We start from the raw sequence: 15,864 nt of genomic DNA on the forward strand, positions 1-15,864 counted from the left end.
TTCTGAGCCATCCACGTCAGTTCCGAGAGCATCTGACTCATTTGACCCCTTTTTATGCCTACATTTGGGCCCGCGTTTCTCTTATTATACAGTTCATGGTGGCGGTGGCTGTTGCTGTTATCGGTGGGTCGCCTTCTCAATACTAGCTAGCCTAGCTGTTGGGATAATTACAAAGCTTTTGTAAACATTTGTTGTTGTTTTTTTTTAAAGATATTATCATTTTATCACTTAAATTTCTTATTTTTAAAAATATTTTCACAATTATTGAAAGTCTGTTTTATCTCTAAATTGTTAAGTACAATTTTTAATTCTTTGAATCAAAATAAAATATAAAATTAATTATTTAAAGATTTATAAATTGATTACTTCAAATATCTAAAGTAAATAATTGATAAAATTTTAAATATTATAATATTTTTCACTTAATATACTAAAATCTTTTGAAATATTTCTGTAAAAAATAGTTATAAAAAAAAATTGATGGTGAAATAATATATTAAGAAAATTAGACGGCAAGGCGACAATATCTCTGTCTACTAATTGATGTATTGAAGCAAATTTCTTAGTTATTATTTATAACTCACGTGGCTGCTCTATATTGCCCGTGATCACTAAAAATGACGGAAACGTGTTAACCCTCTTCCTTAAATTATCGAAAAAAATAAACCTTGACCCAGTTAATGAGACAAAATGTTTTTTTTAAAAAAAAAAATACTATCTTTTAATTATTTACCATCTAGATATATTTTGATATAAATAATTTATTTAAATATGTAATAAGTTAGTTGGACCGTCAAAACTCAACTATTAAAATATTTTATAACATTTACGATAGTTTTTACTCCACTTAAACATTACAACACCCCACTCCCAAACAAATCCAAATTCTCCTTAAAAGAAAAGATCAAAAGATAATTATGTATGTATTATAGCAATTGCGAGCTTCCATTATAGAAGCCATTCATAATGATAATGGGTACAACAACAACAGCAGAATCCTAGATGAATTTTCGGAACAAAATTACACCAAGATTAATCGATCAATCAATCTGGGTTACTAGGTATTATTAGGCACGAGGGCTTGATCGAAAAAAACTCACAAGCCCTCTTTATGGAAAAAGCCAATTGCCTATACACAATTTGCAAACCCATAAACCTAAAAACAAAATTAAGGAAAAAAAAAAAACTATAGTACCTTATTATTATGATTATTACAAATACTACAATAAAACACCCTCTCCTTGAAGTGCCGTCTTGTTCTCTCCTGCTTTGCTCAAAATACCAGACAAATCAATGCTACTCTGCATCACCAAATCCTCCACCTCTTCTCCTACAGCGGATGGTAATGGTAAATTGATTGATAATTCATTGATTGATGCTAGTTTTAGTAGTTCTGATTCATCTAGACCTTTGGCAGGTCCAAGACTACATCGGTCGGTACCATGTTTTGCCAATGCATCCTTGAATTTTTTTATCTGCAACACATGAACTTTTACACTTAGAATTTGATGAATATTGAACAAGTTCGTTCATTGAGCCTTTGATTTAATTGAAACGATTAAAAAAAGAAACTTACAGTTGCATTGGTGCAGCTGAAGCTACACAGATGGCCCTCAGATCCTCTGTAGAATTTGAAGAACGGCAGCACATGAATGTGGAGATTGTGACACATGGTTTTGAGCTCTTCATAGTTAACTTTCAGGAAAATCGCATTTGGATTCAATTCAGCCAGCTGACAGATCTGATAAATTAAACCCAAAATATAACCTTGAGAAGCTATAATTAATCAAATAAGCTTATCTATAAAACATAGCTTAAACAACCAAAATAATAATAATAATAATAAAAACAATTAAAAAAAAACCAACAGTAATAATACCTTAGGATGTAGAGATTTGCATCCACCACAAACAGGTGAATAGAAGTCAAGAATAACCAATCTATCACCACCGTTTCGCAAGGCATCAACAAGCTCTTGTGCTGATTGAATCTCAATCATGTTTGGTTTAAGGGTTTTTTCCCACCATCTCATAGCTCTACTAACACAAATCGATGCTTGTGCCTGAAATCAAAAGGGAAAGATTCATCATCACAAGAATAAATACCCATGATGTAAAATTAAACCATGAAAAAAGGGTAAGAAAAAAAAATTGTTCCACTTACATTAATGGAGAACTTGTTGGGAGCCTTGAGATGCCAGAGAGTTAAGCTTTTGTGATCTGAGACGGCAAGGGATTGGCCCTTGAAATGAATGCTGAAAGCAGGTAAAATTTTGGAGATTGATTTTGAGGTTAGTACTCTAACTTGTGAGGGAGGAGCACGAGAGGAGCAAAACCCAACAATACTTTTGTCTTTTGAGCTCGGAAAAGTCTCATTCATCACAGAAACAGAAACAGAGATCCCACATTTCAATGAACAAGCCATGGTTATTAATTATGATGTCACAAAGCACAAAACTTTTTTTTTTTTTTTTTGGTTTGTTTTTCAGAAAGCTTAAAGCATGAAAGAAAACAAAACCTACAAACCCACTTTTCTTTTCTCTTTTTTGGATCTTGAACAAAAAAAACAAAAACAAAACAAACCCCAGGAGAGGAAAAAAAAAATCTTCAAACAACAAAGGCAACTTGAACTAGAACACACTTATTTTATCAATCAAAATGCAAACTTGAGCTAAAAAAAATTGATTTTTCTGGGTTCTGACTGGTATTAGAGCACAATCTTTTTTATATCAAAGCATGAAAGCAGAAGAGGAACAAGGAAGAAGGCAATGTGAATGTAGGGGAATATATATTTATATATATATGCATATTAAATGTGTTTGTAAAAAAAAATGGAGAGAGAGATAGTAGGTGAGGTGGGGTCTTTATCCAAAGAAATTGATTTAATTTTAACATTATCCACAAATAACTACAAAAATAGTATACAAGAAATGGAGATTTGTGTGATATGGATAAAAATCGACACCGCAAATGAGCGAGTGTGGAAGTTGACTGGATTTTGAGGATAAAATTAAATAACAGGGAAGCTAATTAGAATAGAAGGGCATGTTTATAGGAAGTGAGTTTGAGCTGTGAATTAAATTCATTATTAAAAAAAAATAATTCTAAATTTCCGGTGACTAAAATTAGAAAATTAACTTCTTCTTTTTTTTTTTTTTTTTTTTGCTGTCTCATTAAACGCCTAAATAGCCGTGGTTTTGAATTTTGATGCGGCTCTTTTTGCCACTCTGCCTCGTCAAAATTATAAAACATGGATAAGGTTTGATAATTTGGGAGACAAAACAGCCCACCTCTGCTTATTATCTCGCTGTCTTTTTTCTTTTTTGGTGGCTTTGAGCCATCTATTTTCCTGTTAAGGACAATTCAACAAATAATAATAATAGAGTCAGTTATGTTTTTCTTAATGTAAAAATTTATACAATAGGCTGGCATTTTGCTTGAACCGAATCAATTGGTTTCATTTGTCAAATTTGTGACAATTTACTATTACGAAAATAACTTTTATCTTGATTATTTGTTGACTATAAAATATACGAGTGTAGGAAAAATATTTTTTTAAAAAAGGTCATTTGTGGTAAAGAAACATTTGACTATATAAATTATCCATCAATAATTTTATTTTATTGATATTTAGATAAGAGTGGGACTATTGACACCCCTCCAAATATCTATTAAAATCCCTATAATTATTTTACAATTTTAATCTTTACTCAAATTATATAATAGGACAATTTCTAATTAAACTTACACTCAAATGTCAATAATTTTTTTCTTAAAAATTCTTTATGCTGTAGATTTTTATTTTAAAAGGAAAGCAAGACAAATTTGGAAGAGCTCGAGAATATGAATGTCGGAAGGGAAATGTGGAAGTTGGTTTTAATAGAAAAATGACAAACAAAGATTTTGAGTCGGGAAACATGTTAGTGATCTTGAAAATGCAATGTGGAAATCTAAATCTAAGGAAGAATATGATCCAAGAGCATCAAGGGCAAAGACAAATCATTATTACATGAGCAGCAATGATGACGGGGATGAATTTTATGCCACATGAGAGAATAAGAAGAATGTGATGAATCAAATTGAGGGTGAAGCTGGTGATTTTGAAACTCACAATAAAGTGAATAATAGACTGAACAAGACACAAAACGAGAAAGATGAGATCAGGACAGTGATTTCTAGCGACCTTTAGTGAAGGTGGTACCTGCCATTAAAATCCAATATTTTGGAAATTAAAAAGATTAATTTTCTTTTATTTTCAAGCGAAAATTTTTAATACTGGCGGCTGCAATGGAGAGAAAAAACTCCATTGTTGAAATGAGGTTTAATAATAAAGATAAAAAATAATTAAATAATAATGTTTACGCTAATAAGTTTTAATTAAGGGTAATTTTATCATTTAAGGGGTGTTAAAAGAATTTTATAATATTTATAAATATTTTAATGGGATTAATAAAAAAAATAGGTGTTAAGAGGTATTTGGAAGGGTGTCAATAGTCCCACTCTTAAGATAATTGTAAGATATTTATAGATCTCCATTGCAGAAATATGACATTACTATAATTTTGATATAATTTTTCTTATATTTTATACGAATAAAACTCAAAATATATGAATTAAATTTGAAATTACTCTCACTTGAGATTAATCATGTATAAATTACAACTACTTTTTTACAGAATTACTGAGGACTACTTATCCCCTATTTCTGAACTGTTTATTTTTTTTTTCTGAACTGTTTATTTCTTTCTTCTTCTTCTTTTTTTTTTTTTAATATCTGAAGTATTACATTTCAATTTAATAGTCCCACAATAATTTTAAAAAAAAAATTTGTTGGAACCTTTACAACTCTTGACACCTTTTGTTATTAACATCTTTGCACCTTTTTGTTGTGATTGCATATGAATACATTACTTTAAACAATGCGGAGTCCGTGAAGGCGTGAAGCAAATAAAGAAAAATGAATTGGATGATTTTTTGTTTTGTTTTTTTTTTTAAAAAAAAACTATTTATCAAAATTGAGAGACAACAACTGGATTAATGGTGAAATGGGTCAATATGATAAATGGCAAACCGCACCGTATTGGGATGAATTGTGAGGTCCATTAGATTTCAGTTATCAACATTCAAGATCAAAAGAGTAGTTGCAATAAGATAACAATCGAAGGCAGATATAAATATTTATTTCATTCAAAACAAAATCAACCCATTCTCATAATTTGAGTTCATTTCACTTTGAACCCATATTTTGGATATTTATTTCGATGAGTGATGCATACATACATAAATAATAGACAAATAATAATGCAGAGGAAGCCCACAGGATTTGGAAAAGCAACCCATTGTTTTGAAACTTTAGTTTTGATAAAACCAAGGGGCTAAGGTATCTATTTCCAGTTTTTCACTCCAGTTACAGGATTTTGGATGCTGTTAAAAGTTCATTTACTAGCCTTTTAATTATTGGACAGCAGGGCCAGTTTAAGACAGCCACATTGGTCCCCCAACGACTCCCCATATTTATATTTATATATATTCAAATGGAACTATATGAATCCCTGTGTATGCGTGAACCCAGAGTCCTAGATTATATATAATATAGAAACAAAACAAAACAAAAACCATTATTTTGTCTACTTTGGTCAAATTTTTTAAGCTACTAATTGATTTTTGTAATTGACATTGGTTGTTCCAATAAGTGAATTTCAAACTATGGCGTCAAAATCTTTGTTCCAATAGATTAGAAAGTCTGGGAACCATACTTCAGTAATAATAGGACAGCAAATCATTTTCATTTTTGTTCGTGTGGGGAAGAGTCTGATGCCCCTTACGTGTATGATGATGTCATGGATTTAGAATGGATCAATTCATTATTAAAAGTAGAGCTTACAAAATTTACCACAACTTGATTACAATAAATGAGAACGACATAATTTTTTTTTGTGTCGGTTTATAGTTAAAGTTCTTAGCTTATTTACTCGATCAATAATACAATTAAATTTGTTATTTTAAATTAATTTATAGATTCTTATCATCAAAACTCAAAATTTGGACATGATTATCTTTTTATTTTTTAAAGAATGAACATATATACAGTATTTCATTCATAAAATTTTATTTATTTTTAAAACTCTAATAGTATAAATATGTAAAAATGTTAGTAGACATTTATATTTTATAACATTGATATATTATACTATTTACATATGTATAATTAAAGGTTCAATAGTATAAAATGTGTAATATATTTGATAGATATGTATAATTTATAATATCAATAAATTATATATCTCTACATGTGTGTTTAATGTAAATTTTATTAAACATATAGATATTAAGCAAGTTATTAAGTAACCCGTTTATTTTCTGTGCCGGGTTTGGGTTTTAATATTTTGACACGAATATATAAATGGGTCGTGTTTAGGTCGACCTAAATTTGACAAGACACAAACACGACCTAATGACCCATTTTACCAGCTCTAATTGAAAGCCCTACAAATTCACAATCATTTGACTCAGCACAGCACATGTTAGTGTGGCACATCTCCTAAATGTGAGAGTCTTGTAAGCTGTAAGATGTTTCTTTAAGGATGAATGGATGATGCAAGATAGCGTTGGCACTGCCACTGAGAGTTGTAATAGAATACTCTTTTAACGATAATTGCCAGACTGGATGATTGAATCAATTGAAAAAAATGTATACAGAGCCGGAGACGGGCCTCCGCTCTAAGCTTTTGTGTTTTGTGTCCTTAAAATGTGCACCTGCCTAGGAAAAATGGATATGGGATTTCACCATTTATCTGAAAAGCAAGAGTTCAAGCATCAGCTAGACTTTGGCATTTTTTTTTCCCCTTTTGAGAACAGGACGTTTCATTTCATTCTCAATAGTTAAAAGCTGCACATTAAGATATCCTTGAAGGTACCTCTACATAATATCCACACAACGAATTAAGGCGCCACCAAGAATATGCTCAAGCTCTTGTACGGGTTCTATTTGGACAATTGGGGTGAATATGTTAGTACAAGACATTAATTTTCTATACCATAGTCTCTAGACAAAGTATAGAACTGATCAAGGCACATCACATGACCTTACAAAAGCAAACTATTTATTCCTTTTACGTTTTATAGCACAAATTGTTTCTTATAATTTTGAATGTCAAATCAGTAATTACGAAGTTGCGAATGAGATGTATGGTTCTGTTTTTCATTTGATGTGTCATCAATTGATTAGTGTAACAAGATTGTTGATGTTAAATAGTCTTTGTTGAAGTAGAATTTTAGCAAATGAAATGTTCACCAGATTAGGAAGTAAAGATGATAGCAAAACTTATTTTTGGTCGAGGTATGATCTTTTAACTAAAACTCCTCTCCCATGAAAGGTTTTTGATTTTGTGATTGAATACAGTAGTACTGCTCCACAGAATAACATCAGGAGCTGGATTTTTGCCAATCATACAACACGAGGAGCATTAATATGCTCAACAGTATATGTATATACATTTCAGTTATGTTTCCATAATGATCTAAAATGGAATGCATAGACATTAGCAAAATCAAATGTCAACAAGCTCCTACTTCCTGCCAGCTTCTTCTAACTCTTGCAGTCCCCCAACCTTCTGCTCAATCTCCTCGATTAGCTCCTCACGCCACAGCTCTGCTCTCGCAGCTTCCTCAATTTCTTCTTGCTGCAATACCACCACCATTCCATAAGATATACCCCATCATTCAATGAAATAGTTTCTTAATAGCCATTGTCTAAGTAGTTCGGATCATGTTCAAATTGAGTTATTATGATTTTTAGTTATGTCCATAGTTTTGCATGTTCTGTTGAAATATTAGTTACCTTCATAGAACCAGTGTCCAGTACATCTCCTCCATCTTCTCCTGTACGCGTCTGAGTCATATATGATCCTAAAAATTTTTTCTGTTGAATCAGAAATCAAACTCAAAACAAACAAAATTAAGTTTTTTTTCGTGAAGAGTCTTTCTCTAGGGCAGGTGTTCACATTTTGTATGATTAAAATTTCAGATAGTTACTGGTAACTAGGTACAAATGTTAAAAAAAAAATCGAGAGTTCGAACGCTTGCTAGTTACCAATAGTATCTTATTTTACAAAACGCGGACATCCGTACATGAGAATTATTATTCTTGTGAATAATTAAATGCCAAGGAAGGGGTGTATGCTTACTTTTGTGGCACTAAAGAACATACATCCCCAACAAGTGAACATGATGTAGAAAAGATCTAAACAAACATAAAGGAGAATGAATTAAAGATTAGTCTAGTTGAAAGTAAAAGCACAGCCATGAATTTGACAAAATGGAAAAGAGAGAGAGCACTCACAAACGTTCTTTATGGCTTGGTCACTGAGATGCCAAATGGATTTTTCAGTGATAAGGTCTCTTTGGCCTTCTGCATGCTCAACTAGAATTGCAATTAGAGGCCAATCTGGGAAAGCATTCACTCTACTTAAACATCCCCTTCTTTTCTTGCTGCCCTCAAGCTAACCATGTCACAAAATCCAAAATATACTCCATGATGCCATTTATAAAAGATTTTGTACTGACTCTCAAGTTTGCTTTGCCAAGAAATGTTTAACTTCTTAAAAGAGTACTGACCTGCTGCCACCCATTAAAAAGTTTGGTTCTTGAACCCTGCTTAAGCTGCAAAAAAGCAGGATAAAATCAATTTGCTAATTAGCAGCATATATATAATTTGAATTACAGTCGATGGAAGCTTAGAATTTACTGATTTTGAACATGGGTACGTGTCAAATTTAGTTGATTGTAAAGAGCTCTGAACATTTGGGGTTGTAATGGTGAAACTCATTATAGCCTCGGCCAGTTTTTCTTTCTTTTTTGAATAGGGAGCGGTACTTGGTGCGATGAGAAATGTGGGTAGTTTTGACTTTTGATTGTTTGTTATGACTTATGAGAGAGGAGGGAAAGTGGATAAGGAAATCATTGTTGTCCACCCTTTCTAAAACGCATAAAACTAGTTGGATATGGATGAATTACAACCCCTAATGCTCTTTGAATGACCAACAGATCAATGTTTATAAGTTACGGTCAAGTAACCTAAAAGGACAAATGGGAACTCACCAAAACATTGGATACTTTGATTATAAAAAAGTTCAAAGCCTCGGTCCTTTTTATCATTCTTTCAATTACATCTTAGTGAACAGAGCGCACACAATTGTATAACCGTACCAGCATTTGTGCTGTATTGAATATTGATACCCACAATTTGTTATTACTAATATTTCGATTTCTGTTAGAATAATCAATAATCCCCTTGTAGTCCTCCTTCTGAGCTTGCCTAGATATCAATACTTAGCATATAAGCGAGGCCTCTTGGCAACTGGCCTATTAGCTCAGTTGGTTAGAGCGTCGTGCTAATAACGCGAAGGTCGCAGGTTCGAGACCTGCATGGGCCAATTCAAAAGTGTCCTCTTTTTTTTTTCCCCTCCTGTTTTTATAAGCCCATTGGATATTAGCCAACCAACAAAGTCCCGAAACAGGCGGCTTTAGCCCAAATTAATGCGACTTTATGAATTTGACTTCTATTCTATGTTTATTTATATTTTAATTTTGGCTTGATTTGACTGAACGCAATTAAGACGGCCAATTGCCCATGGAGTGTGAAATTGATTCAATCAAACACGCATTTGGGAAGCCGAAACAATCTATTTTGAATAGTTGACACAAGTCAATACGTGGCATTTCATTTTGCTTTTGAAGACATTGATGAGTGGGTATGGTATTTTTAGATATCATAAACACAATTTGAGTATTTTTATTAGTTTATTTTTATCATGTGATGGTACCCAGACGGAGGTGCTAAAAAGATTTCCATTGAATCATGCATGATGATGCATGTGTTGTGTATCCATCCATCCATTTTGCTTTTGGAGCCTAAAGCAGTAAAGCACTCAGCGAAAATGAATGCCTTGGCGTGTATAATGATGTTGATGGCTTGTTTGATTTCTTCGCTTGTTTAGACTTCTAGGCAATGGTCTTATTTTTAAAACAAACGATAAATCTAAAATACCAAACATGCCGTGTGAAATCAAATCTCTTTTTAAAGTTCCCTAATGGGTCTTTTAAAGATATAATAATAATGAGGGAAATAATCTAGAAGATAAATTATAAAAGTATACCATGGATTTTATCGGAAACAACTACTTCTTGTCTTCTACTTCTACGCCCCGAAAAATTCAGTACAAGTTTCCCTTAAATAACCTCAAAAAGAGATATTACAGGGACCGTCAACTATAATCTGACAACCCACCTGACTCGCCTATTTTTCTTAGCTTTTCCCGGGGAAAAAAAAAAAGAATAAGTTTTCAATTCGTTTGTTTCTTGAGTAAATCCAATGGGAAAATCCGGACTGCTTGATCTTGAAAAGCACTTTGCTTTCTACGGGGCATATCACAGCAACAAAATTAACGTATTGATACACACTTTGTTTGTGTGGCCGATTCTCTTTTCTACGCTTATTTTCTTGCACTTCACACCCTCCGTGTGTGATTTTTCTGATAAAGTTTCATTCCTGCCATGTGGGTTGTTTGGTCATGCCCTGGTTTTCAACCTTGGATTCTTGTTTACGCTGATCTATGCTTCGTTCTATTATTGTTTGGATAAAAAAGCTGGTTCTTTGGCTGCTTTGCTTTGTTTTGCCTGTTGGGTTGGCGCCAGTCTGCTGTCTAATAGACTTGGTTTCTCTCTTGCTTGGAAGGTAATTTGTTTTTTTAAATTTATTGCCTGTTTGCTTGGGGGGGAAAATTGTGGGAAAAGGGAAGAAATTGGCCTTCTGGGTATTTATATATATATTTTTTCAATTGGCTGTTAATTGGTCTGGTTGAAGAAACCATAGTAAATTTGGACAGGTAGGGTTACATTTTTTTTTAAATGTTATTTATTTTGCCACACCCTCTTAGCAATTAATTCATGTTGTAATTTGTCTGTTGGGCCTGATTAAAGAACAACATAATGTGACTGTTAAAATAATATACTCTTGTCTGCAAAATCTGTAACTTTTCACAATACCATTTAATGTATATTGTTGAAAAATAAATATGTGTTCTTGATGAGTTGAGAGTATTGTGGAACTGGCATGTTATTTAGGTTGACCATCTGTGAGTGTTCTTTCCGGTAAACTTTTAAGGTTGCAATAAATTCTGGTTTTTCCAGGAACAGTTTGTTAATATGGAGCTGAAACATTCTAGGTTATGTTGATAGGAAGCTAAACATGTGGCTGTACCTTATGGCTTTTCTGGATATATAGAGATCAAAGGGATTTGAATGAACCTTTTCAGTAAATTGGTGGCTTAGTGCCTTTATGGGTTACAATCTCCTGTCATGTTTTTACGTCCCTTGCAAATACTTGATTTGAGTTTGGGTTTTTAGCTTCAAATTCATATTGTGTTGGGTCAATGCAAGAACAAGTGATCAGAAAAAGTGGAACTCTTAACAGTTTATAAAATATTTAAACTGAATGAGATTAGTTGCAGTGATAGCATTAGGAAATTCCCAATAAATTTTTGTGCTCTATCTCTCATCTTAATCTGTTTTCTGCTTTTATATCAGATTAAAGAATAATTGTTCACATAATGAGTGGGAAAAAAAAATCATTTTCTGATTGGTAGGGCATAAGTGCTGATCTGTTTCATACCTTTTGGATTTTTTTTTCTTTTTTTCCTTCTGCGTCTTTCAAGAATTTCACCGATGCTTGCCATCATGTTTCATCAAGTGATAACTACTACTTGTATACTCTATGCTTACATTTCTAGCTGATAGTAAGTTAGCAGAATGTTTTCTTTTTCAACTGATACATCAAACTAGTAATATAATTAAATTGTGGATGCTGGTTGTTTCCACTAGTAATGCTCTTGGGGTGGCACAAGATGTTTAGGTTGGAACTCCACTAACACCGGGGTTGGAGAGGGGATCGGTTCACATTTATGTAATTGTTAAAAAAAGAAAAAAATGCTAGAAGTTTTAGGTCTGCAATGATTGATGTGAATGTGGCATTCTGGCCTTTATTTTATTATTTTGATATTCAACTTCTTCAAGAGGTTTCTTTTGTTTAGCTGGTTCAAGTTGGTAAAATTGTTGTCAAATGTTGGGAAATAAGACAAATTTATCCCCTAGCTGTTTTGAGTGTTTTGTTCTGACTTTTCTCTCTGAAATGCACATCTGCTCTATTAAAATCTTAACGGAACCATATTATCTGCAAGATGGGGTAGTTGGTATTTATAACTGAGGGACCATCCTGAAAGTTTGGTTGGTTGAGCAATTAGGGAGGTTCCTTTACAGTTGGGATTCCCTGAAATGTCCCACTCTCCTGTGGCTTTATATTTCATTAAATGCTTATCGTCCCTAATCTGTTTCATAAAGTTCAGAAACGTTTTTGGGAATACCCATTTTACCTGTAAAACTGTGCCACCATTACTTACATTAGATGTAAGCCTGGTGGCTGGACTCAATACAGAGGTTTCTTATGAAGTTACTACTGCCACAGATTATAGGGATCACTAGAATGTCTCATGCTTTTGTAGCTCTGTATCTTATCTGATTCATAAAGTTTAAATTGCTTCGCAAAGTTACTAATATAGCATATGCTATCCTTATATGCACTTGGTCTTTCCTAGAGTAGTGCTTCAACGAGATAGAAGTCCCATTTCTGCATCACAAGGCCTGTGTGATTTTTGTTTTAAACTACTCCTGCACATGCGTGACCATATGCCTTTTATTTGCATACATGTTGCACTAGGTTTAAAGGAAGTGAAATAAAATATGTTTAGTAAGCGTATGTACTTTAGGGCCTCCATAAGTCACCAAGTACAAGGAACAGCAAATTTTATTGTGTTCTTAGTAGGTTAGTTTTGTTGATTTAACTTATTTTGTTCAATGTGAATTCTTACTTCTGATTGTTCACAATCATTGCTTTTGGCATCCATACAATTCAGGTTGCAGTGGCAGCACAGTTAATCTGTTGGACCGGACAGTTTCTTGGTCATGGTATTTTTGAGGTGAGTAATTTTTTAAGATTTGAAGATGAGGTACCGCAACTTTTTCCGCCCCTCTTGTTTATGCATCTCGTCAATTTACTTTTCTTGTAGAAAAGGGCACCAGCTCTTCTGGATAACCTCATTCAAGCCTTGTTGATGGCTCCTTTCTTCGTGCTGCTCGAGGCAAGTTTCTTTCAGTTCTTCTGTAATATCTGATCAGTAGTTAATGGGTTTCGAAGAATTATTTGGTTATGCACATAATTCCCTGGGTGCAGGTCCTCCAAGTCTTCGGGTATGAACCATATCCAGGATTTCATGCAAATGTTGAAGCAAAGATACGAGCTGAAATCAAGGAATGGCAAGACAAAAAACAAAAGAAAATTTCATAGATTAATCCGGGCCCAGTCACCTAAGATCAGTTTCGAAAACTCTTTGTAAACAAAGTATGAAAGATCCACCGAATACTGTGAATCTGATGTGAACATTTGTATGTACCTATGTAATGTATGCTGGACTCTTAATCAGAGACCCACACTTGAAGCCATATACTACATATCTATGCCGGCTTTTCAAACAATCGAAAAAGGTAACGCAATCTTGAAAGAATCATTTAAATCCAACAACTCACATCGAACTCGAGCATCATTGGCGGCCTTGATGAGGACAAGTTTTAACATACCCCAAATCTGACATCTTATCAAGGTCGGTGCCAATGAAGCTTTTACCAGGCTCTGATTTCTGAATTCCCATGTCCTGCATCGACTTCCGCACTCTCTGTACTTCATTCCATTGTCCCGCGCTTGCATACATGTTTGCAAGAACAACGTAATCACTGCTGTGATCTGGCTCCAACTCCGAAAGATACCTCCACGCCTTCTCCCCGAGTTCAACTTTTCCATGCAGTTGACAGGCAGCCAACTGTGTCCTCCATACGATGGCATTACTTTCCATTGGCATGCTTCTTATCAGTTGATAAGCCTCCTCCACAAACCCTGCTCGACTCAGAATATCAACCATGCATCCGTAGTGCCTTATGGTTGGTTTAATATGATACTCTTTGCACATTATATCAAAGTATCTCCTCCCTTCGTCAACCATTCCTCCATGGCTGCAGGCGCACAAAACCCCCAAGAAAGTGACATCATCGGGTCTCTCAAGATTGTCTCGAAACATTTTCTCAAAGAGCGCCAATGCCTCCTTGGCGTGTCCATGTGTTGCTAGGGCAAGAATCATCGTGTTCCAAGATATTATGTTCTTCCCCTTCATCTTATTGAAGAGCTCGAACGCTTCTTCCACAGCTCCACACTTTGCATACATATTAATTAGTGAATTGGAAACCGTAGTAATGCCATTGAGACGAGTTCCATCAACACAAGAATGAACCCATCTCCCAGAATCCAAAGCACCCAAAGCAGAACAAGCCGAGAGGGTCACGAGAATTGTAGCCTCATCAGGCTCTATGCCACTGGTGAACATTCTCAAGAACAAATTAAGTGCTTCTTTGTACTTGCCACAGCCGACATGACAATCTATAATGATATTCCAAGCCACTAATTCTGGTTCAGGAATTTCCTCAAACAGCTGGCTAGCTGTTTCAATGTCCGTAACCATGCCATACATGTGAATGAGGGCACTCCTAACAAACTCATGAGAGTGCAACCCATGTTTCAGGGCACTGCAGTGCATTTGTTGCCCTAAAACAACTGACCCCAGCTGCCCACATGCCTTGAGCAAGAACGAGAGAGTGAAATTATCAGACAAAAAGCCATTCTCTTGCATAATCTTATAGTACTCAAAAGCTTTTACAGGCTTACAGTTCTTGCTAAACCCTCTAATCATGGTATTCCATAAAAACCCATCGGGGCTTTCAATGTTCGCGAAAACTGAGGCGGCGTAGCCCATGTCTCCCTGATCTGAAACGGCACAAAAAACGATGATTTTGCCGATTACAAACAGTGTTTGATTTTGCCCAGATCGGATTATCTGCGCATGGAGTTGGGTTACATCCCTCGCGTTCGAACATTTCTTGAAAAGGTACATAAGGTCTGATTCCTTTAATGTGATTTTAGATTTCTCTTTGGGAGTTGTTGCTTTGGTTGCTAGATTGGAAGAGAATGAATAGGGATTAAACTTTGACTTGGCAAGAGAACAAAAAGGAATTTTCATATTAGATTTTGGGCGGCAAAGGTAGTTGATGGTCATAGTAACTAACTTAGGTCGTTGATGGTAATAGTAACTAACTTTCGGATTACGTAAGTCGAAACTTGAACGAAATTTGTACTTCTTATAAAAGAGTAGCTTTTACGCATTGCGAGTATGACATGTTCGTATAGGGTTCCAATTAGATTAATTGTTATCTAAAATTTTGGATCTTTTCTTAGATCCGAATATGTATGAGTTCCTTTTAATGGTAAAATTAAATTTACTGGAAATGTTAATTCATCCGAAAATTTTGATCTCTTATTTAATAGATATGTCTAGGGATGGCAATTTCCGGGTCCGGGTCCGGGTTTAGTCATTCCGGATCCGGAACCGGACACCAAATTCTCATTACCGGAGCTGTATTAAACCCGGTTTTTTCGATCCGTGTCCGGTCCGGGTTCAACCCGGAAAAATCCGGTTTTCCGGATTCCGGGTTTTGAACCCGGATTGCTTTCCTTAAGTTGCTGGAAAAATGAAAAAAAAAATAATACAGTTACACAAACCAGAACCAAATTGCTTCCAGAATCCGGATTGCTTTAGTTTAGTTCAACAAAATTTCAAATACAAAACATATAATTTCAAATCTAGGTTTTAAAACAAATACAACAGCCGAGAAATCCACCCCCACGGGCCACCCCCACAACTGCGAAATC

At 34.4% G+C, this 15,864-nt stretch overlaps 4 protein-coding genes and 1 non-coding gene across 6 annotated transcripts; 2 read left to right on the forward strand and 3 right to left on the reverse strand.

The window, feature by feature from the left end:
* Window positions 1–906: 906 nt before the first annotated feature.
* On the reverse strand, window positions 907–2,530 carry LOC18048441 (thioredoxin-like 1-2, chloroplastic). The gene is made up of 4 exons (XM_006440556.2): window positions 2,164–2,530; window positions 1,880–2,062; window positions 1,577–1,741; window positions 907–1,475 (listed from the first exon to the last, which is right to left on the reverse strand). Exons 1-4 carry the CDS (start codon window positions 2,422–2,424, stop codon window positions 1,221–1,223), a joined length of 864 nt encoding a protein of 287 aa, XP_006440619.1. The 5' UTR covers window positions 2,425–2,530; the 3' UTR covers window positions 907–1,220.
* A 4,808-nt stretch (window positions 2,531–7,338) lies between these two features.
* Window positions 7,339–9,000, reverse strand: LOC18048442 (photosynthetic NDH subunit of subcomplex B 4, chloroplastic). 2 transcript variants are annotated; one of them, XM_024189090.1, is made up of 6 exons: window positions 8,746–9,000; window positions 8,616–8,660; window positions 8,341–8,500; window positions 8,186–8,241; window positions 7,842–7,920; window positions 7,339–7,685 (listed from the first exon to the last, which is right to left on the reverse strand). In XM_024189090.1, exons 1-6 carry the CDS (start codon window positions 8,824–8,826, stop codon window positions 7,630–7,632), a joined length of 477 nt encoding a protein of 158 aa, XP_024044858.1. In that variant the 5' UTR covers window positions 8,827–9,000; the 3' UTR covers window positions 7,339–7,629. The 2 variants fall into 2 exon arrangements, with proteins under 2 accessions (XP_024044858.1, XP_024044859.1); XM_024189091.1 differs by having other exon boundaries at window positions 7,339–7,677; window positions 7,840–7,900; window positions 8,168–8,241.
* Window positions 9,001–9,359: 359 nt separating this feature from the next.
* Window positions 9,360–9,433, forward strand: TRNAI-AAU. Its single transcript has one exon. It is a non-coding gene; the product is annotated as a tRNA-Ile (tRNA).
* A 705-nt stretch (window positions 9,434–10,138) lies between these two features.
* On the forward strand, window positions 10,139–13,553 carry LOC18048443 (uncharacterized endoplasmic reticulum membrane protein YGL010W). Its single transcript, XM_006440559.2, has 4 exons — window positions 10,139–10,734; window positions 12,968–13,030; window positions 13,121–13,192; window positions 13,285–13,553. The coding sequence occupies exons 1-4, from the start codon at window positions 10,372–10,374 to the stop codon at window positions 13,396–13,398; spliced, it is 612 nt and encodes a 203-aa protein (XP_006440622.1). The 5' UTR covers window positions 10,139–10,371; the 3' UTR covers window positions 13,399–13,553.
* Window positions 13,554–13,632: 79 nt separating this feature from the next.
* Window positions 13,633–15,328, reverse strand: LOC18048444 (pentatricopeptide repeat-containing protein At4g21065). The gene has a single exon (XM_006440560.2). It carries the CDS (start codon window positions 15,209–15,211, stop codon window positions 13,652–13,654), a length of 1,560 nt encoding a protein of 519 aa, XP_006440623.2. The 5' UTR covers window positions 15,212–15,328; the 3' UTR covers window positions 13,633–13,651.
* Between the last annotated feature and the right edge of the window lie 536 nt (window positions 15,329–15,864).

This window comes from Citrus clementina, unplaced genomic scaffold (genome assembly GCF_000493195.1).
Source record: "Citrus clementina cultivar Clemenules unplaced genomic scaffold, Citrus_clementina_v1.0 scaffold_3, whole genome shotgun sequence".
Classification (NCBI taxonomy): Eukaryota; Viridiplantae; Streptophyta; class Magnoliopsida; order Sapindales; family Rutaceae; genus Citrus; species Citrus x clementina.